Source organism: Melospiza georgiana, chromosome 23, assembly GCF_028018845.1.
Source record: "Melospiza georgiana isolate bMelGeo1 chromosome 23, bMelGeo1.pri, whole genome shotgun sequence".
In the NCBI taxonomy this organism is placed as follows: Eukaryota; Metazoa; Chordata; class Aves; order Passeriformes; family Passerellidae; genus Melospiza; species Melospiza georgiana.
Window position 1 is genome coordinate 8,618,502 of NC_080452.1, and position 19,699 is coordinate 8,638,200.

The 19,699-nt window shown below is 57.4% G+C and overlaps 1 protein-coding gene across 1 annotated transcript in view; it reads left to right on the top strand.

Moving 5' to 3' along the window:
* ITPR3 (inositol 1,4,5-trisphosphate receptor type 3) overlaps window positions 1-19,699 on the top strand; it is a 41,906-nt gene that overhangs the window by 14,351 nt on the left and 7,856 nt on the right. Inside the window, exons 6-48 of the mRNA XM_058039798.1 lie at window positions 48-146; window positions 232-315; window positions 1,349-1,495; window positions 1,581-1,676; window positions 2,695-2,745; window positions 3,195-3,337; window positions 3,449-3,548; window positions 3,809-3,969; window positions 4,603-4,744; window positions 4,950-5,111; window positions 5,194-5,366; window positions 6,016-6,135; window positions 6,510-6,692; window positions 6,779-7,030; window positions 7,244-7,388; window positions 7,506-7,653; window positions 7,930-8,126; window positions 8,255-8,384; window positions 8,642-8,699; window positions 8,887-9,052; window positions 9,194-9,358; window positions 9,540-9,608; window positions 9,965-10,090; window positions 10,220-10,342; window positions 10,505-10,705; window positions 11,212-11,463; window positions 11,549-11,674; window positions 11,944-12,069; window positions 12,167-12,287; window positions 12,946-13,130; window positions 13,235-13,383; window positions 13,623-13,731; window positions 13,864-13,954; window positions 14,157-14,326; window positions 14,757-14,931; window positions 15,893-16,077; window positions 16,650-16,850; window positions 17,144-17,254; window positions 17,541-17,636; window positions 17,833-17,934; window positions 18,236-18,322; window positions 18,901-19,011; window positions 19,419-19,611. Coding sequence (XP_057895781.1) covers window positions 48-146; window positions 232-315; window positions 1,349-1,495; window positions 1,581-1,676; window positions 2,695-2,745; window positions 3,195-3,337; window positions 3,449-3,548; window positions 3,809-3,969; window positions 4,603-4,744; window positions 4,950-5,111; window positions 5,194-5,366; window positions 6,016-6,135; window positions 6,510-6,692; window positions 6,779-7,030; window positions 7,244-7,388; window positions 7,506-7,653; window positions 7,930-8,126; window positions 8,255-8,384; window positions 8,642-8,699; window positions 8,887-9,052; window positions 9,194-9,358; window positions 9,540-9,608; window positions 9,965-10,090; window positions 10,220-10,342; window positions 10,505-10,705; window positions 11,212-11,463; window positions 11,549-11,674; window positions 11,944-12,069; window positions 12,167-12,287; window positions 12,946-13,130; window positions 13,235-13,383; window positions 13,623-13,731; window positions 13,864-13,954; window positions 14,157-14,326; window positions 14,757-14,931; window positions 15,893-16,077; window positions 16,650-16,850; window positions 17,144-17,254; window positions 17,541-17,636; window positions 17,833-17,934; window positions 18,236-18,322; window positions 18,901-19,011; window positions 19,419-19,611 — 6,031 coding nt within the window. The remainder of the gene's footprint in view (window positions 1-47; window positions 147-231; window positions 316-1,348; window positions 1,496-1,580; window positions 1,677-2,694; window positions 2,746-3,194; window positions 3,338-3,448; window positions 3,549-3,808; window positions 3,970-4,602; window positions 4,745-4,949; window positions 5,112-5,193; window positions 5,367-6,015; window positions 6,136-6,509; window positions 6,693-6,778; window positions 7,031-7,243; window positions 7,389-7,505; window positions 7,654-7,929; window positions 8,127-8,254; window positions 8,385-8,641; window positions 8,700-8,886; window positions 9,053-9,193; window positions 9,359-9,539; window positions 9,609-9,964; window positions 10,091-10,219; window positions 10,343-10,504; window positions 10,706-11,211; window positions 11,464-11,548; window positions 11,675-11,943; window positions 12,070-12,166; window positions 12,288-12,945; window positions 13,131-13,234; window positions 13,384-13,622; window positions 13,732-13,863; window positions 13,955-14,156; window positions 14,327-14,756; window positions 14,932-15,892; window positions 16,078-16,649; window positions 16,851-17,143; window positions 17,255-17,540; window positions 17,637-17,832; window positions 17,935-18,235; window positions 18,323-18,900; window positions 19,012-19,418; window positions 19,612-19,699) is intronic.

Below are 19,699 nucleotides of genomic sequence, written 5' to 3' on the forward strand. Positions count from 1 at the left end.
GCACCCAGGTCTCACCCTCGCTGCCCTTCTCCCATTTTGCTCCCCAGGTAGTCGTGGGAGACAAAGTCATCCTGAACCCCGTGAACGCCGGGCAGCCGCTGCACGCCAGCAACTACGAGCTGGCTGACAATGCTGGCTGCAAGGAGGTACAGGAGGGGCTGGTTTTTTTTCCTTCTTTTTTCCTTTTTCTCCTTTGTCCTGGGGTCGTGACCACGCTCTCTTGCTCTGCAGGTGAACTCGGTCAATTGTAACACCAGCTGGAAAATCAACCTGTTCATGCAGTTCTGCGACCACATGGAGGAAGTGCTGAAGGGGGTAAGGAAGGAGGTTTGGCTGCTTGGCTCTGGGGGACAGGACGTGTGAGCAGCCACTTGGCACTGTGACAAGGGCACAAAAGAGCTCCTGGGCTGTAATTCCTGCTTGAATTCATCACCTGGAGAACAGCACAGGGAGGCGGAGCGGGATATTTTAGGATCTGCTGGCAGCAGGGAGCTGAGGGCACAAATTACCGACCTCAGGGTGGTGAATTGGCTTTTGGGGACAACCCCACGCAGTGCCAGCAGTGGCCTCTTGTGCAGGGACAATTCCAGCTGCTCAGCCGTGCAGCAGGGTGGCTGTTGCCTGGGAAAGGAACTTTCCCTGCTGGGCTATTGTTTGAGGCTGAGGTCCTCCAGGAAGCAGCTGGATGGATGTGGATTGTTGGGATCTTACAGCCCTTCATCCCCAGGCACTGTGCTTATCCCAGCTTCCCACATCCTCCTTCCCGGGGTGTTAATGCCTTAAACAGGTCTGGGAGCTGAGCCTCTGCCTGCTCCAGGGCTGGAAAGTGATGGATTCACATCCATTTATCCCTGGGGGTGGAAGCAGAGGGTCACTGCACGGATAACGGGAGTGATGGCAATGCAGGGTGCCTGTGCCCTGTCCCCTGGGATCACAGGAGCCTTTGGGCTGCCTGGAGCATGTTTTAGCAGAGCTCCAGGAGGTTGGATGGGAAGAGGTGGCAGTGCCCTGTGGTCCCCAGGGTCACACAGTCCTGCCATCCAGTTGGGAGCTGTGTCCAGGAGGAATCCTGTCCCTTTTGCAGCAGGAGGGGTCACAAGAGGAGATACATTGCAGGAGAGCCATGGAGAAATTTCTCCACTGACTGAGTGGTTAAACATGGGAACAGGCTCTCCAGGACAGTCACCATCCCTGGGAGTGTTCCAAAATGAGCAGACAAACACTTCAGGATATGGTTTTAGTGGGCATGGTGGTGAAAGGTTGAATTTAATGATCTTGGGAGTCTTTTCCAACCTGAAAGGCTCCAGGATTGTTGGCCCCTGACCCTCACCCCTGTGTCCTGCTGCAGGGGGACGTGGTGAGGCTGTTCCACGCCGAGCAGGAGAAGTTCCTCACCTGTGACGAGTACAAGGGCAAGCTGCACGTGTTCCTCCGCACCACGCTGCGCCAGTCTGCCACCTCAGCCACCAGCTCCAACGCCCTGTGGGAGGTGGAGGTGAGCAGGGAGGGCACGGAGGGGGTGATTGGAGCTGTCCCAGGCTGTGCCAAGCTGGGGCTGAGCTCTCCCCTGCCTCTCCCAGGTGGTTCACCACGACCCGTGCCGAGGGGGAGCCGGGCACTGGAACGGCCTGTACCGCTTCAAGCACCTCGCCACGGGCAACTACCTGGCAGCAGAGGTAAGGGGGTGGCAGAGGGCTGCAGGAACGTGCCCTGGGGCTGGGGCACCCCTTGCAAAGGCAGCGCCCACCTCGGGCAGGGAGGGATGCCCAGCGTTTCCTCTGATCCTCTCCAGTTTGCTCTGGGAGCTCCTGTGGCTCCTCCTTGCTTGACTCCTGACCGCCATCATCATTTACCCGGTTTAGGACCAAATTTCCCCCCTGAAATCCCCCAGTGGAGGGGTTCACTCGCTCAGATGGCTGAGTTTGGCTCCTTTTCTGGCCCAGAGGGACAGGAGGGGGTGGCTGGGGCGTTTCTGTGCTCACCCCGTGCCAAGGGACCGACTGGCACAGCCTGGTGCTTGGAAGTGGGACGTGACTCATCCTGCTGTCCTCTCCTGGCAGAGGATGGGGGCAAAATCTGGCTCTGGAAGTGCCATCTGCCAGGTTTTTCTGCTCCCTTTTAAGGCCACCTCAAAGCCTCCTGAGAGAGGCACAGAGGAATTGCTGCACTTGGATACCAGGGTGTGTCTGGCACTGCCAGCACCGAGGGCTGTGCTCTGCTGCCAGGGCAGCAGGGACATCCTGGGGATGCTCCCCAGCTGGAGAAGACACCCAAGGGCAGCCCCCAGGACCCTTCCATCACTGTGGGATGGAAACCAGCAAACACTGGTGCTCTGAAATGGGTGCTTCAAACCCAAAGACACTCTGTTAACACTTGAAGACAAAAGAAGGTCTCAAGCTGAGCCCATCCTGGGCTGGTGCTGCTCACTGGGAGCTCAGCCTGGAGCCTCCAGGGAGTTCTTGCTGCCACACAGAGCCCAGGTTCTGCTCCCCTGGGCTCCCCCATGCTCCTCCCAGGGCTGGGACACCGTGCACTGGGCACAGGTCACATCCTCCAGCCCCACCTGGGCAGGTTTGCTCTCCGTGCTGCGTTCAGGGAAGGCAGGAGCAGGGATCACACACCATCCCCAGGGGTTTGGAGGGACCGAGCAGGAGGACTGACAGCCGCTTTTCATCTCCCTCTTTAACTTTCCAGGAAAACCCAAGTTATAAAGGAGACGTGGCTGAGCCCAAAGCAGCGCCCACGGTGAGCAGAACCGCTGCTGCCGCTGCCCCAACCACGCCAGCTCTCAGCCAGGGCCTGAAAGCAGGGAAATGCCCCAAAACAGAGCCCCCTGAGGGGATTACAGCCGAGTTTGTCCCTCTGTGCCAGCCCAGCATCCCTGCCTGCACTTAGAGCAGTGTCCTACAATGAGAGGGCCCTGCCAAAACCTCTCGGAGGGGTCCCAGTGCATGTTGGCTCCCCAGGCCACAGGGAGATGCTTGGTGGATGAGAGAGCTGGATGTTCAGGGGGGTTTTTCTGTGCTGTTGGTGATGTTTGGATCAGGGGGGCCTCATAGCTCAGGTGCATCCACGCTGCTTGTGCTCCACTCATGCGAGGCTCAGCCCCAGCAAAGCTTCTGCTGCATCCCCCCGATGCCCTGGGCACAGGGGACCCCCGAGCCGGGCTCAGAGACCCCCTCCCCACCGTGCAGGGGGGCAGCAGCCGTGCCAGCCGCAGGAACACCGGGGAGAAGATCAAGTACAGGCTGGTGGCCGTGCCCCACGGCAACGACATCGCCTCCCTCTTCGAGCTGGACCCCACCACGCTGCAGAAGACGGATTCCTTCGTCCCACGGTACAGCAGAGGGGTCAGGGAGGAGGCTGAGTGCTGGGGAAGGGCAGTGCTGTCGTGTCCCCGTGGGGGTCACTTGGCAGGACACTCAGCAGGACGCTGTGCTGTTGGCAGGAACTCCTACGTGAGGCTGCGCCACCTGTGCACCAACACCTGGATCCAGAGCACCAACGTGCCCATCGACATCGATGAGGAGAGGCCCATCCGCCTCATGGTACAGCCCTGCTGCCTCCTCCCTCCCTCCCTGCGCTTATTCCCTGTTCCCCAAGAGCTCTTAGGCTGCTCCTTCCCTCCCAGCACCCTGGGTGATCCAAAGGGTTGGGTGGACACCAGCCTGGAGCCCACCCCAGTCACCCAGAGCCCCTCTGATGGGGACAAACTGGGTCACTGTTGTCAGCAGGGGTGGTGGCAGATGGTGGGGACACGCCTGGCATGGCCCTGTCTGTGTGATGCTGCTTCTCTGTTGCTTCCCAGCTGGGCACGTGCCCCACCAAAGAGGACAAAGAAGCCTTTGCCATCGTCTCCGTGCCCGTGTCCGAGATCAGGGACCTGGACTTTGCCAACGACGCCAGCTCAATGCTGGCCAACGTGGTGGAGAAGATGAATGAGGGTTTCCTCAGCCAGAACGACAGGAGGTAAAAGGGAGATGGGGCCGTGCTGGGCTTCTCCAAGGGCTCCCCAGCAGGATGAGGCCCCTGCCTGGTGCTGGTGCCAGCACTGCCCTTGCTTCCCTGCCCACAACCCCAACCCAGAAGCCTGGCGAGGAAACCAGATAACGGCACAGCCCTGCTCTGGCCCCTCCTAGAAAAATATCCTAGAAAAATATCCCAGAAAAATATCCTAGAAAAATATCCGAGGGGCTGGGAGATGGCCCCACGATAGGGGCAGCTGCCTTAGTCACTGTATTATTTTTAGGTGGGTGGGTTCCTGGTGCTTCCTGAGCAAACACAGATCCCTGTGGCTCAGAGCGAGCGGCTCCCGCCCTGCCAGCCTGGCCCACAGGGGTGACCACAGGGGAAGAGGTGTTAAATGCAGAATCCCTGGTGTAAACCACAAGCAAAGCCCCCCAGACATTCACCCTGGCGCGTATAGGAACCATAGAGGCTGCAGATCCAGCCACTCCTCCATCAGGGAGTGCAGGATCAGCCAGCAGCTCCCCTGGCAGGTTTCTGAGGCTCTTTGGTCCCCAAAACCCACCAGCATCACTGCAGAGACCTGAGTTGGGCAGGTGAGCAGCCCCAGCCCACTCACCCCATGTCCCTTTGCAGGTTTGTGATCCAGCTGCTGGAGGACCTGGTGTTTTTTGTCAGTGATGTCCCCAACAATGGCCAGAACGTGCTGGACATCGTGGTGACCAAGCCCAACCGGGAGCGGCAGAAGCTGATGAGGGAGCAGAACATCCTGAAGCAGGTGGGTGGCCCTGGGGCCCTGCACCCCAGCAAGGCTGGGATGTGTCCTGTGGAGATGTCCTGTCCTGCTCAGCACCTCTCTGGGGGCCAGAGGGATGGAAAACAGCATGGGAAAGGGTCTGGCCTCCAGCTCATGTCATGGTGTCCAGCTGTGCACAGGGGCTGGTGTGGAGCAGGACACAGCCCTGATCTGTGCTTTTGGGCAGATCTTTGGGATCCTGAAGGCCCCATTCAAGGACAAGGGCGGGGAAGGGCCCCTGGTGAGGCTGGAAGAGCTGTCGGACCAGAAGAACGCTCCCTACCAATACATGTTCCGCCTGTGCTACCGCGTGCTCCGGCACTCGCAGGAGGATTACCGCAAGAACCAGGTGCTGGGGGGGACTCCCCATCCCCGTGGGGCCTCGGGGGGACAGGGGGACATCACTCACAGCCCTTCCGTGCCCGCTGCAGGAGCACATTGCCAAGCAGTTCGGAATGATGCAGTCGCAGATCGGCTACGACATCCTGGCCGAGGACACCATCACGGCGCTGCTGCACAACAACCGCAAGCTGCTGGAGAAGCACATCACCAAAACCGAGGTGGAGACCTTCGTCAGCCTGGTGCGCAAGAACCGCGAGCCACGGTGCGTGCGGGGGCCCTGTGAAGGGGAGAGGGGAAGGGGAGCCACGGGATCTTGGGTTGCTGTTTGATAATTGCTGCCCCGAGATGCGCAGGATGTCTCTGCTTCGGCCTGCGTGTCCAAAGAACGAGTCTGGACTCTTCACTTTTCTTGATTCTTATCTATAAAGTTTTCTTTCTGTCCAGCCGAGGTCTGCTCAGCAGGGCAGCCACAGGCACTCTGTGTGTGCTCCTTTTATATTACAAACTACCTATAACATATTTACACTTAATTCCCGATACCCATCACCTATGTTAGACAGTGCACTTCTACTCTAAACCAATCCCAAAGTGCCAACATCACTTCAGAAAATGGAGAACGAGAAGAAGAAGAAGAAAGGCTGGACACGCCCAAGTTCCTCCATCTTGTCCCCATAACCCCCATACCAAAAATCCTAAAATCTACATTTTCACCTTGTGATCATTTTGTTATTACACTATTCAAACCTGTGTGACTTTCAGGTCTTCACACAAAGCTGGCAGTTTGCTTCAGGGGTCATAATCAAATCCCCAGGTGTTCTGGGCTGTGTGCCAGGGTCTCCGAGCCCCCTGGCAGGGTCCTTGGCAACTCTGGACACCCGGAGGGATGTACTGAGCTGCCTCTCCCCCGGCAGGTTTTTGGATTATCTCTCGGATCTCTGCGTGTCCAACCACATCGCCATCCCCGTCACGCAGGAGCTGATCTGCAAGTGCGTGCTGGACTCGAAGAACAGCGACATCCTCATCAAAACTGAGTGAGTGGATGAGGGAGAGGTTTTCCACAGAAGGGGTGTTTGTCAGGCGTCCACCAAAGCCTCTCACTCTGCAGCTGGAGAGAGGAGAGAAAATTTCTTGAAGGGTTCATTGGTTGGGATAAGAACCAGGAGAAATCGCTCATCAAATACATTCACAGGCGAAACGGGCTCTAGTCAGGGATGTGAATTAAGTTTATTCTTAACTAAATCAGAGCAGGGCAATGAGAAGTTAAATAAAACCCTTACACCTTCTCCCCACCCTACAAGAAAGCCACCACAGGGACGGGCCTGGTCCCACTGAAGCTCCATCACCTCTTGAGGTGCAGCCCCTCCATCCACGGGAGCATCTCCAGATTTCCCCTTCCCTGTCCCAGGCTGAGGCCAGTGAAGGAGATGTCCCAGACCCACGAGTACCTGAGCATTGAGTACTCAGAGGAGGAGGTCTGGCTCACCTGGACCGACAAGAACAACGACCACCACGAGAAAAGCATCCGGCAGCTGGCACAGGAGGCCCGGGCTGGCAATGCCCACGACGAGAACGTCCTCAGCTACTACAGGTGATATGATCCTGTGGCACCTCCCGTCCAGGTGAGGCTGTGAGGGTTGCAGGGCCTCACTCCCTCTCCCCCTCACCCCTGGGCAGGTACCAGCTGAAGCTCTTTGCCCGCATGTGCCTGGACCGGCAGTACCTGGCCATCAAGGAGATCTCCCAGCAGCTGGGGGTGGATCTGATCTTCCTGTGCATGGCTGATGAGATGCTGCCCTTCGACCTGCGCGCCTCCTTCTGCCACCTCATGCTGCATGTGCACGTGGACAGAGACCCCCAGGAGCTGGTGATGCCCGTCAAGTTTGCACGGCTCTGGACGGAGATCCCCACAGCCATCACCATCAAAGAGTGAGACACACCAGGGCTTGGGATGGCTCTGAGGGACAGGGCAGGACAGGGGGTGGCAGGGGAGTGTTTGTGGAGTGGGTTTGAGCCCTCAGAGGGAAGTGGGATCCATCTGTCACAGCATCACTGCTGATCACGGTGGCTCAGGAGTGCTCCTGCCAGCTGGGTGTGAGGACACTTGCTGTCCCCAGCTCACCCCCATGTGTCCCCTTGCAGCTACGACTCCAACCTCAACACCTCGCGTGATGACAAGAAGAACAAGTTTGCCAGCACCATGGAGTTCGTGGAGGACTATCTCAACAACGTGGTGAGCGAGGCCGTGCCCTTCGCCAACGAGGAGAAGAACAAGCTCACCTTCGAGGTGCGGCCCCTTGCAGGGTGTGCCACGGTCTGGCTGCAATGTCCCTGTCCCCCACCATGGATTCTCCTGCTCAGCCCCGAGCAGGGCGAGGTCTGGAGCTGCCTTGTCCTTCCCCAGGTCGTCAGCCTTGCCCACAACCTCATCTACTTCGGCTTCTACAGCTTCAGCGAGCTGCTGCGCCTGACACGGACCCTGCTGGGCATCATCGACTGCGTCCAGAACCCTCAGCTGATGATGCAGGCTGTCTACAATGATGAGGTGACAGGTGAGTCCCCGTTTTCCATGGTCTGCCCAGGGTTTTCCATGGTCTGCCCAGTGCTTTCCAGTTTTGGTGGCAAGAAAGCCGGACGCTGGCTTGCTGATGTGGCTGGGTGTGCTGTAGGACATGGGGTGGTGAGCCCTTGGCTATGCCAAAAGAAATATTTGGTGCCTTCGGCTCATTCTCTGATGAAGTCTAGAGCATTTTCCAGTCCAAGTGGGTCCTTCCTTGGTCCTCTGCCACCTCTCTCTCCACCCACTCTCACTGTGGCTGCCTCTGCAGGGAAGAACGTGCGGAGGTCGATCCAGGGCGTGGGGCAGATGATGTCCACCATGGTGCTGAGCAGGAAACAGTCCATCTTCAGCCCCCCCAGCCTCAGCGCTGGCTCTGCCCCGGAGCAAGTGGACAGAGGGAGGAGCATTGAGAACGAGAACATTGTGGTGATGGAGACCAAGCTGAAGATCCTGGAGATCTTGCAGGTTGGAGCCACAGGAGTGGTGGGACCTGTGGGACGGGGGTGTGTAATGTGATTTTCTCAAGGAGGGGCACAGTTGGTGTGAAGAGGGCACTCAGTCACTTCTGGTTTCTCCTTCCCTGCTGCTTCCAGTTCATCCTGAATGTGCGGCTGGACTACAGGATCTCCTACCTGCTCTCTGTCTTCAAGAAGGAGTTTGTGGAGGTTTACCCCATGCAGGACAGCGCGGCCGATGGGACAGCTCCAGCCTTTGACTCCACAAGTAACTCTCCCACTTTGCTCCTGGTACACCCCCAGCTCAGCAGGCCCCAGGGGCTGGGAGGACATCCACAGGTGGCAGAGGTGACATCTCCAGCAGAGGTGACACCTCCAGGAGCTGCTGCTGGCAGGGCGCAGGGAGGGATGGAGTCTGTGTTTTGGTGGGAACAGAATCAGGGGGCTGGGTTGGTTCCTGTGGGTTCCTGCCAAGACACAGGGCTGGCATTGTCCACCCTTGTCACTCCCTTCCTCTCCCTGCAGCTGCAGCCATGAACCTGGACCGGATTGGGGAGCACGCCGAGGCCATGTTTGGTGTGGGGTGAGTGCCTGTCCCCATAGCTCCCCTGCCCACAGGGCCCTTCTGTCCACCCCAGCCAGGCTGGGAGCTGCAGGTGATGAGCAGGATGAGGCTCTAAAGGCTCCAAAGCTGTCCCCATCAGCTCTAAAGCTGTCCCCATCATCCTCTGAGATCCCTGTTGATGCCCAGTGCTTCCATCCCGCTCCAGAAAGTCCAGCAGCATGTTGGAGGTGGATGACGAGGGAGGGAGGATGTTCCTGAGGGTGCTGATCCACCTGACCATGCACGACTACCCTCCACTCATCTCCGGCTCCCTGCAGCTCCTCTTCAAGCACTTCAGCCAGAGGCAGGAGGTCCTGCACACCTTCAAACAGGTGACACTGAGGGGGCCCGGAGCATCCCACACCAGGCTGTGGGTGAGGGACGTGGCGTGGATCCTGGCCCTTTCCTTGGGAGGGGGATCTGGGAGTGGGATTTGTACCCCAAGCTGGAAAGCCCTGGGAATGTCACTGCAGGTGCAGCTCCTGATCTCAGCCCAGGATGTGGAGAACTACAAGGTGATCAAGTCAGAGCTGGACAAACTCCGCACGATGGTGGAGAAATCAGAGCTCTGGGTGGACAAGAAGGGCAGCACCAAAGGGGACAGCACAGGGGAGGGGAACAAGAAGGAGAAGAAGGAGGTGAGAGCCCTGAGCAAGACCATGGGATCCAGGGTGGGGAAGGAGTGGGTGGCAGGGCAGGGCTCACCTTAATCCAACACCTGATGCCTCTGCATGGGCTCGATGGGGAGGCTCCTGAGGGTCCTGTGGGGTGTGGCTGGAGGGGCACAGTGTGACCCCAGTGCTGTCGTGTCCCCTGCAGCACGGTGCTGACGAGGAGGTCATTGCTCCAGGAGAGAAGAGCAGTGAGAACTACCAGATCGTGAAGGGGGTGAGTGAGACCAAACCTTGGTGCACTGGTGGGAAGGAAGGGGGCAAAATCCTGGGAGGGAATTCCAAGTTCTGCTGTGCTTCAGTAGAAACAAATCCAAGCCTGGCTTGCTTCTGCCAGCTCAGCACAGGGAAAAGCTGTCACATCCTTGCAGTGGGGGGACTGGAGGGGACTGGGTGGGTGACAGCTATGAGGGCTGTGCATGGTACCGAGGAGGGGCTGAAATTTGTGAGCAAAGCAGGGAACACTCAGAATTACAGAGGGAACACGTGGAATGCAGACCAGCCCCAGTGCTGGTGGCCATCCTGAGGGGCTCCAGGCTCAGCCCCTGCCTGCTGTGGTCCCTCTGTCCCCAGATCCTGGAGAGACTCAACAAGATGTGCGGGGTGGGGGAGCAGGTGCGCAAGAAGCAGCAGCGCCTGCTGAAGAACATGGACGCCCACAAGGTGATGCTGGACCTGCTGCAGATCCCCTATGAGAAGGTGGGTGGACAGAAACCAACTGGTCCTGAGTGCCCAGGGCAAAGGGGGCACACGGGGACCTCCCTGAGTGGCCTCCTGCCGCTCCCATCCCTCTCAGCTCCGCGTGTTTCTCCTCTGTCCCCTCCTCAGGGGGATGCCAAGATGATGGAGATCCTCAAGTTCACCCACCAGTTCCTGCAGAAGTTTTGTGCTGGCAACCAGGAGAACCAGGCCCTGCTGCACAAACACCTCAACCTGTTCCTGACCCCGGGGGTAAGGAGAGGACACGAAGGGGCAGCAGCACAGGGAGGGAATTCAGCACCACTCCTGGGGCTGAGAGCACAGGATGGGAAACCCAGGAGGAGACACCAGGCAGGGCAGGAGTTGGGGAGAGTTCCTGCATCTCCCTGAGCTCACTCTGCCCTTGGTCCCCAGCTGCTGGAGGCAGAGACGATGCAGCACATCTTCCTGAACAACTACCAGCTGTGCTCGGAGATCAACGAGACAGTGCCACAGCACTTCATCCACTGCGTGGCCACCCACGGCCGCCACGTGCAGTACCTCGACTTCCTGCACACCATCATCAAGGCCGAGGGCAAGTACGTCAAGAAGTGCCAGGACATGATCATGACTGAGGTGAGGACCTCTCCTGCGGGGCAGGAGTCGGGGGGAAGCAGGATAAAGCTCTTGGAACCTGCACTGTTGGCTGCTTCCTTGAGAAGAGCCTTCCAGCCGTGCTGGATCCTCCCTGGAACCAGCCAGTCCCGTGCTGGTGGACATCTTGAGTGGCCATCAACCATCTCCAGGGGCTCAATGCAAGGTCCAAGAGTCGGTTTGGGAGTCCCACAATGTTTGATTGCACTGCAAATGCCTGGTTTTCCCTGTAAACACAAATCCCTGTCCCCTTTCTGGCCACTACTGCTCATCCCCCAGTGCAGAGGGGACACCATTGGCCTTGGAGGCTTCTGACCCTCCACAATGATTGCGCTGCAAATGCCTGATTTTATCTGTAAACACAAATCCCTGTCCCCTTTCCCAGTCATCCCCCACTGCACAGGGGACACCATTGGCCTTGGAGGCTTCTGACCTTCCTTTTTCAGAGCAGTGACCACCGAGCTCTGAGCACTGACCCTTCCCTGCAGCTCACCAACGCTGGGGACGACGTGGTGGTTTTCTACAACGACAAAGCTTCGCTGGCCACCCTGCTGGAGATGATGACAGCAGCCAGGGATGGAGTGGAGGAGAACAGCCCCCTGATGTACCACATCTCCCTGGTGGACCTGCTGGCTGCCTGCGCCGAGGGCAAGAACGTCTACACCGAGATCAAGTGCACGTCCCTGCTGCCCCTGGAGGACGTGGTGCGGGTGGTGACGCACGAGGACTGCATCACAGAGGTACGGGGTGGCAGCCAGGAGGACACTGGGCTCTGCACTGATTGTCCCCTGATGGTGTCCCTGCTCCTTTCCCCCTCCCTGACAGGTGAAGATGGCCTATGTGAACTTTGTCAACCACTGCTACGTGGACACGGAGGTGGAGATGAAGGAGATCTACACCAGCAACCACATCTGGACCCTCTTTGAGAACTTCACCCTGGACATGGCCCAGGTGCGTGGGGAGGATTGGGTGGGAGAGACACAGCAGTGGTGGCTTGGATGGGGACATCTCGGGTTGGTGTCACCAAGGCTCCCTTCAAGCCGCCTGCAGGGCATGGATGCTTGTGGGACCTCATACAGCTGCCACACTTGGGGCTGGGGAGTGGTCAGGGCACAGGAGCTGTGTCACCAGCCAGGTCCCTCAGCTCAGTGAGGCCCCAGCAGCCTCTGGGCAGACAGGAGCCGGCCCTGGTGCCATCAGCGTCCTCCCTGTCCTGACAGATGTGCAAGAAGAGGGAGAAGCGCCTGCCTGATGCCACGCTGGAGAAGTACGTGCTGACGGTGGTGCTGGACACCATCAACGCGTTCTTCAGCTCGCCCTTCTCAGAGAACAGCACCTCACTGCAGGTGACACGGGTGGGCAGGGTGGCAGGGGAGGACAGCACTCAGCCAAGCCCCCAAAACACGGTTTGGCTGCGTGTGCTGACACTGCTGTCCCCTCCAGACCCACCAGACCATCGTGGTGCAGCTCCTGCAGTCCACCATGAGGCTGCTGGAGTGTCCCTGGCTGCAGCAGCAGCACAAGAGCTCGGTGGAGTCCTGCATCCGCACGCTGGCCATGGTTGGTAAGGAGCCACTGCCGTGCCCAGGGCACAGGGGACAGGGCCACCCTGGGCCAGCAGCGAGTAGGACACCCTGTCCCTCCTGTGGGGGTGGCAGGACACCACGGTGAGGGGCTGCCAGCTGGGGATGGGCACATTCAGCTCAGGGATGGGCTTTTGTTTGAGCTTCATCTCAGCACTCCCAGGATAACGTGAGGATAACCAGAGCCTGGGCTTGGCCGGGAGCTCCCTGGTGTGTCCCTGCCCGGACACAAAGCCAGCATTGACAGTGGTTTTCCCTGGCCAGGACTTTGCCCTCCGTGTGCAGCTGCCTGACTCAGCCTGAGGGCTCTTAGCACTGAGTCACCGTGGAAAGGATTGCTGGTGGCTGGGCTCTGGGTGGGGATTTCCCTTTGGAATTCCAGGCAGGGTGCTTGCAGCCTCCCCACGCTGGGCTTTCCCAACCAAAAACTGGGGCTGGGGCCAGTTTCCACCCTGCGAGGTGCCGTGGATGCTGGGACACGTGGGAACATTCCTCCATGCTGGCCTGGAGGAGTTTAGTGATGTATTTACCCCAAATTTCTGCTGCAAATGAGGTGAACACTGGTGAAGGGATGCCCAGACAGGGTGGTGGGACCCAGCTGGGTGACGGCTGTGCCAACCCCACCCCTGTGTCCCTCAGCCAAGAGCCGCTCCATCGCTCTGCCCATGGACCTGGACGCCCACGTGAGCTCCCTGCTCAACAGCAGCTCCACCAGCACGGTGCAGAGGAACACCTCGAGCTACAAGGCAGCCACACGCTCCTTCCCCCGCGTGTCCACCACCCCCAACCAGTGGGACTACAAGAACATCATCGAGAAGCTGCAGGTACAGGGCAGGGCAGGGCGTGGCGGGGCTCAGGTGGGTGCTGGCATTGCAGGGTCCCTCTCCCGTGTGGCCCCTGGCTCTGAAGGGGCTGCTGTGCCTTGCAGGACATCATCAACGCCCTGGAGGATCGCCTGAAGCCGCTGGTGGAGGCTGAGCTGTCCGTGCTGGTGGATGTCCTGCACCGGCCGGAGCTGCTCTTCATGGAGGGGACAGAGGCGTTCCAGCGCTGCGAGAGCGGGGGGTTCCTGTCCAAGTGAGCCTGGCATGGGGGTCCCGGGGGTCCTGGGAAGGGTTTGGGACCCTCACCGTGGGTGCTGGGGGTGCTGCAAAGGGTTTGGGACTCTCACCATGGGTGCTGGAGGTGCTGGGAAGGGTCTGGGACCCTCATCCTGGGCATCCCTGTGTGCCTGCAGCTGGAGGGGTGATGGGGGTGGTTCCCCCTGGGATGCCCAGGTCCCTCCCAGCTGAGTGACAATGGCTTTGCTGTGCCAGGCTGGTGCAGCACACCAAGGACCTCATGGAGACGGAGGAGAAGCTCTGCATCAAGGTGCTGAGGACGCTGCAGCAGATGCTGGTGAAGAGGAACAAGTATGGAGAGAGGGTGAGCAGCATGATGTGTGTCCATCCAGCCCCACTCCCAGGCTGGCAGAGCCCGCCCAGGGGTGCTCAGCTGGTTCTGCCCTGGCCCCAGCCTTGGCATGGGGACATTGGTGACGTTTGTTTGCCTTGGCAGGGCAACCTGCTGCGGAAAATGCTCATGAACAATTACCTGCAGAACAAGAGGTCCAGCTCCAAGGGGGAGATGGGGGATGCTGCAGGGGGAGGTGAGTGCCCCTCTCCTGCCCCTTCCCCTCAAATTCCCAGCTCCCAAACAGCGATGGGACCAGGCCTGGGCTGGTTGCCAGCTCCACAGAGGAGCAGAGGATTTGGGGAAGTGAAGGGGTGGCACTGAGATGTCCTGGCAGTGGTGGGGCTGTGCTGGCTCTTGCTGCCACAGCATCACATCCCTGCTATGCTCTGACACAGGCCAGGATCAGGACTGGTCGGCCATCGCCGCCGTCCAGTGCCGGCTGGACCGCGAAGGGGCCACCAAGCTGGTGGCTGACCTCATCATGAACACCAAGAACGAGAAGATCTTCCAGGAGAGCATCCTGCTGGCCATCCGCCTGCTGGATGGAGGCAACACCGAGATCCAGGTGCTGAGGGGGATTGGGCAGCCAGGGGTTGATGTGGGCAGGGTGAGGGTCCAGTGCTCAGCCCCAGGCAGAGCAAACAAACCTCTTGTTTGTGCTGAAATCTGATCATTTGGGTTCCCAGCTCCATGGCTGGATTGACAGGCTGTGGGAGGAGCAGGTGGTTCCAGGTTGTTTCTGGAGTTCTGCTGATGCCCTCTGCCGGGAATTCCTAAAATGGCTCAGGGCTGCGGCGCTGGTGGGGGACCTCCAGGGTTATCCCAAACCCTTTGTCACAGGGAAGCTGCAAAATGGTGAAAAACGCAGTGGGGCTCCAGCAAAAATCCAGATTATCCTGGGCAATGCCTGCAGTGCTGAGGCCGCTGCCCAGGGGGACAGGCAGAGACACTTTGAACCCCGTGGTGGGGACCTGAACCCAGTGTCCTTCCATCAGAAATCCTTTTACAACCTCATGACGAGCGACAAGAAGTCCGAGAAGTTCTTCAAGGTTCTGCACGACCGGATGAAGAAGGCGCAGCAGGAGACCAAGTCCACGGTGTCGGTGAACATGAGTGACATCGGGAACAAACCCCGAGAGGACAAGGACGAGCCAGACCCTGGCACCAAAGGTATGGGCAGTGTCCCCTTGTCCCCTCAGGAGGGCCAGCACTGGCCTGGGGACAATTCCTGAGGAGGGGACAATTCCTATGGTGGTGCTCACAGTAGTCTCAGCATGAGGGAAGAGATGAGAATGTTGACTCTAAATTTTAGAAGGTTTGATTTATTATTTTATGATATGCATTACATTAAAACTATGCTAAAAGAATAGAAGAAAGTCCACCCAGCACTGGCTTGGTGGCAGGCTGAGCTGAGGAGGGGACAATTCCTATGGTGGTGTTCGCAGGGGGAAGAGACGAGAATGTTGACTCTCAGTTCTAGAAGGTTTGATTTATTATTTTATGATATATAATTTATTAAAACTAAATATATATATGTAAATATAATATAATAATATAATAATATAATAATATAATAATATAATAATATAATAATATAATAATATAATAATGTAATAATGTAATATATTAATATAATAATATATTAATATAATAATATATTAATATAATATATTATATTCACACTAAAAGAATAGAAGAAAGGCTTTCATAATATAATAATATAATAATATAATAATATAATAATATAATAATATAATAATATAATAATATAATAATGTAATAATATAATAATGTAATAATGTAATATATTAATATAATAATATATTAATATAATATATTATATTCACACTAAAAGAATAGAAGAAAGGCTTTCATCAGAAGGCTGGCTAAGAATAGAAAAAGAATGATAACGAAATCTTGTGACTGACCAAGACAGTCTGAGACAGCTGACTGTGATTGGCCATTAATTGCAAACAACCACATGAGACCAATCCCAGATGCACCTGTTGCATTCCACAGCAGCAGATAACCAGTGTTTACATTTTGTTCCTGAGGCCTCCCAGCTTCTCAGGAGAAAAGATCCTAAGGAAAGGATTTTCCACAGACCATGTGTGTGCCATATTCCCTGCAGGACGAGGAGACCCCTTCCTGCTGCCTGGCACCCCTACGAGGTACCCGATGGCCGTGGGGTTCCGCAAGGGCCACGAGCCCGGGGAGCAGGGCCAGAACAACGAGATGGGGGTGACAGTGCTGATCATGGAGCCCATCCTGCGCTTCCTGCAGCTGCTCTGCGAGAACCACAACCGGGACCTGCAGGTTGGTGCTGGGCTCTGGGCTTGGGGAAAGTTGAGTGTCACCATAAGACATGAAATAGCACCACGTGGACACGCTGCTGTTCTCAAGGTAAAAAGGGGAAGTTTATTTTCTGATTCTAACATTTATAGATTCCTAAAAGTGGCAGTGGATTGGAGGGTGAAAGTGCCACCTCCCCAATGACACCGGACAAACCAACAGTCCCATCAAATTTTTCCTCCTCTATAAAAGGATGCAAAACGATAAGTTATTTACAGAAAGTGCGTGAGAAAGTTTGTTACAAGGATGTAAATATCAGAAGGCTTAGAAAATCTTAAAAAATCAGGGCGACAGTTGGGATCTGCCCCAGTTTGGCCCCAAAATGCTGTGGCACCCAGCAGCTCTGTGCCTCAGTTTCCCCATGTGCAGTGCTCCATCCAGCTGGGGGCTGTGGGAGGAGTTCCTGGCACGAGTGGCTGTGGGGCTGAGGTCTGTAGGCTACAGGGGCAGTCCCAGCCCAAATGTCCCTCAAAGTGCAGCTGGAGGGGTGTGGGGAGAGAGGGATGGGGACCCCATTGCTGGGCTCTGCTCCACAGAACTTCCTGCGGTGCCAGAACAACAAAACCAACTACAACCTGGTGTGTGAGACGCTGCAGTTCCTGGACATCATGTGTGGCAGCACCACGGGCGGGCTGGGGCTGCTGGGGCTCTACATCAACGAGTACAACGTGGCTCTCATCACCCAGACCCTGGAGACCCTGACCGAGTACTGCCAGGGGCCCTGCCATGAGAACCAGGTCTGGGGGGCTTCCCCAAACCTCACACACACCTGCGGGGATGTGGGGGAAGCAGGGACAGGTTTTGGGTTCGGAATGCGGGCAGCAGAGATCACAGGGTTCCTGCAAAAAGCTGCAAATTTGGGGGTAAATAATGGGGGGAAATAATTGAGTGGTGTGAATTGCAGGGAGAGGGGAGGTTTGGGGGCCCAGGGCTGCAGGCAGGGCAATGATTCAGACCAGGGCTGTGCTGGAGGGTGGAGCTGGGAGGACTGGCAGGATCTGTGGGATAGCTCATTGCCTGATTCCCCCAGAGCTGCATCGTGACCCACGAGTCCAACGGGATCGACATCATCACTGCCCTGATCCTAAACGACATCAGCCCCCTCTGCAAGTACAGGATGGACCTGGTCCTGCAGCTGAAGGTGCACAGAGGCCTGGCTGGGGTGCTGGGGTCGTGTCCGTGTGTCACTGCATGTGTCACTGCGTGTGTCACTGCCAGGACTCGCTGGCAGGGTCACACGGGGTGCTGTGGGCTGAGGTTGTCACTGCAGAGGGGACCCTGCCTGTGTCAGACCCTTGGGCAGGGCTGGGGCATCTCCACCACGCTCAGATGCCCCTGGTGCAAGGGAGTTGGATAATTCTGCCCACCCCAAAGCCCTGGGCAGTGGCAGGGCACAGCTCCCCTCACCAAGGGCTTCTCCTCACCAGGACAATGCCTCCAAGCTCCTGCTGGCCCTCATGGAGAGCAGGCACGACAGCGAGAACGCCGAGCGGATCCTCATCAGCCTCCGGCCCCAGGAACTGGTGAGGGAACTGGGAATGTCTGTCTGAGCCCCCAGCCCATGTCCTGGTCATGTTGCAGTTTCTGCCTCCCTTCTCCACAACCCACATCCTCTGCCCTGGGTCCTGCTGCAGTTTCTGCCCCCACTGCTGCTCCTCCTGCCCAAATCCTGGCTGCAGGGAGTGGGGAGGAGCTCAGTGCCCCTGTGCTGCCCTGCAGGTGGATGTGATTAAGAAGGCCTACCTGCAGGAGGAGGAGTGTGAGAACGCCGAGGTTTCCCCCCGGGAAGTTGGACACAACATTTACATCCTGGCGCTGCAGGTAGGGAGCTGTAAAAGCATCCTGCCAGGCTGTGCTCACAGGTTGCTCTTTTCCCTCCGTAATTCTGCACATCTTCCCTCCATAATTATGCACATTTTCCCTCCATAATTATGCACATTTCCCTCCATAATTCTGCACATTTCCCTCCATAATTCTGCACATTTCCTGCAGGCAGATTGGCCTCCCTGGGGAGCCAAATGTGCCTTTGGCTGTGGGGAGCAGCCATGGCTTGCTGGCCATCCTGTGCCCCGTGTCCCTCTGCCATGCTGTGCTCACTGTCACCACCCCTGTCCCCTCCCAGCTCTCCCGACACAACAAGTCTCTGCAGCAGCTCCTGAAGCCGGTGAAGCGAATCCAGGAGGAGGAGGAGGAGGGAATCTCATCCATGGTACGGAGAGGCACAGCCCCCACAATCCGCCCTCATCCGAGGCTGTAAAAAGCCTTTTCAGAGCCCACCTGGGTTTGTTGTTCAGGATTTGATGGATTTTGGTGTTCCCCAGGGGATTAAAGAGGGAGAAACACTTAAATGCACTTTTAGCCAGAGGTAGGAGCCCAGAGGTGTGTGTGCCCTGCTGTGGGGTGACGCAGGCTGGTGGCCCTGGGGGGGTCCTGCCCTTCCCCACTTCCCCATTTTCCTTCAGAAAGGAAGGGCTGAGTCCTTCGCTGCTGTTCCTTGCCCAGGTACCTCAGGTCCCGACAAGATTCAGCAGGAATGTGATTTCCCCGGGGGTTTTGTGAGCACTGGTTTGTAATTTGTGGATTAGCAGCACTTGGATGTAATTATTGCAGGGAATCGATTGTCTGTCACCGCGGGGAGCACTCGCACCCCTCACTGGAAGCTTTAATTCATTTGCCTTTCCCTGAAATCCTCATCAGCTGTGGGAGATGTTGAGGCACGTTGTGGGAACAGTCGGATCCAGCTTCTGGCTGGATCCTCATCCTCTCCCTTCCTCTCTCCCCATCCAGCTCAGCCTTAACAACAAGCAGCTGTCGCAGATGCTGAAATCCACGGCCCCAGTGCAGGAGGAAGAGGAGGATCCACTGGCTTATTACGAGAAGCACACGTCCCAAATCGAGGCAAGACCTCCTGCCTGTTGGTTCTCCATGAATCCCACCTGGCTCCAGACGCCTCATGTCTGATTATTTTGCACCAGGAGCTGCCCCCTCTTCCCACCCCCATGCAGGAGCATTATCTCCAGGAGCTGAGGGATGAGCAGCCCCCTGGACCTTTCCCTTCTCTCCCAGCAGCAGTGGGATGCAGCTGATCCAGCAGCCTCATCCTTGCCATGGATCCCCCATTCCCACCCTCCCACTTACCCCAGCCAGGGCTGCCTCTGCTCAGGGCACTTTGGAAGCTTTTAAATGAGGGGCTGACAATATTTGGACCCTGTGGAGCAGGAGGGAGGAGGGGGAAGGCACAGCTGGGTGTGGGAAGGAGGAAAAAACCCCAGCAGGGCAGAATCTGAGGGCTGTGCATCCTGCAGATCGTGCGGCTGGACCGGAGCATGGAGCAGATCATCTTCCCCGTGCCTGGGATCTGTGAGTTCCTCACCAAGGAGACCAAGTACAGGCTCTTCACCACCACGGAGCAGGACGAGCAGGGCAGCAAAGTCAGCGACTTCTTTGACCAGTCCTCCTTCCTGCACAACGAGATGGAGTGGCAGAAGAAGCTGCGCAGTAAGAGCAAGGCAGAGCCTCCCTCCCCTGGGCTGCCCCGCTGGGAATCCGGGGACATTCCTGCAGGGAAAGGGCTGGAATGGCACGG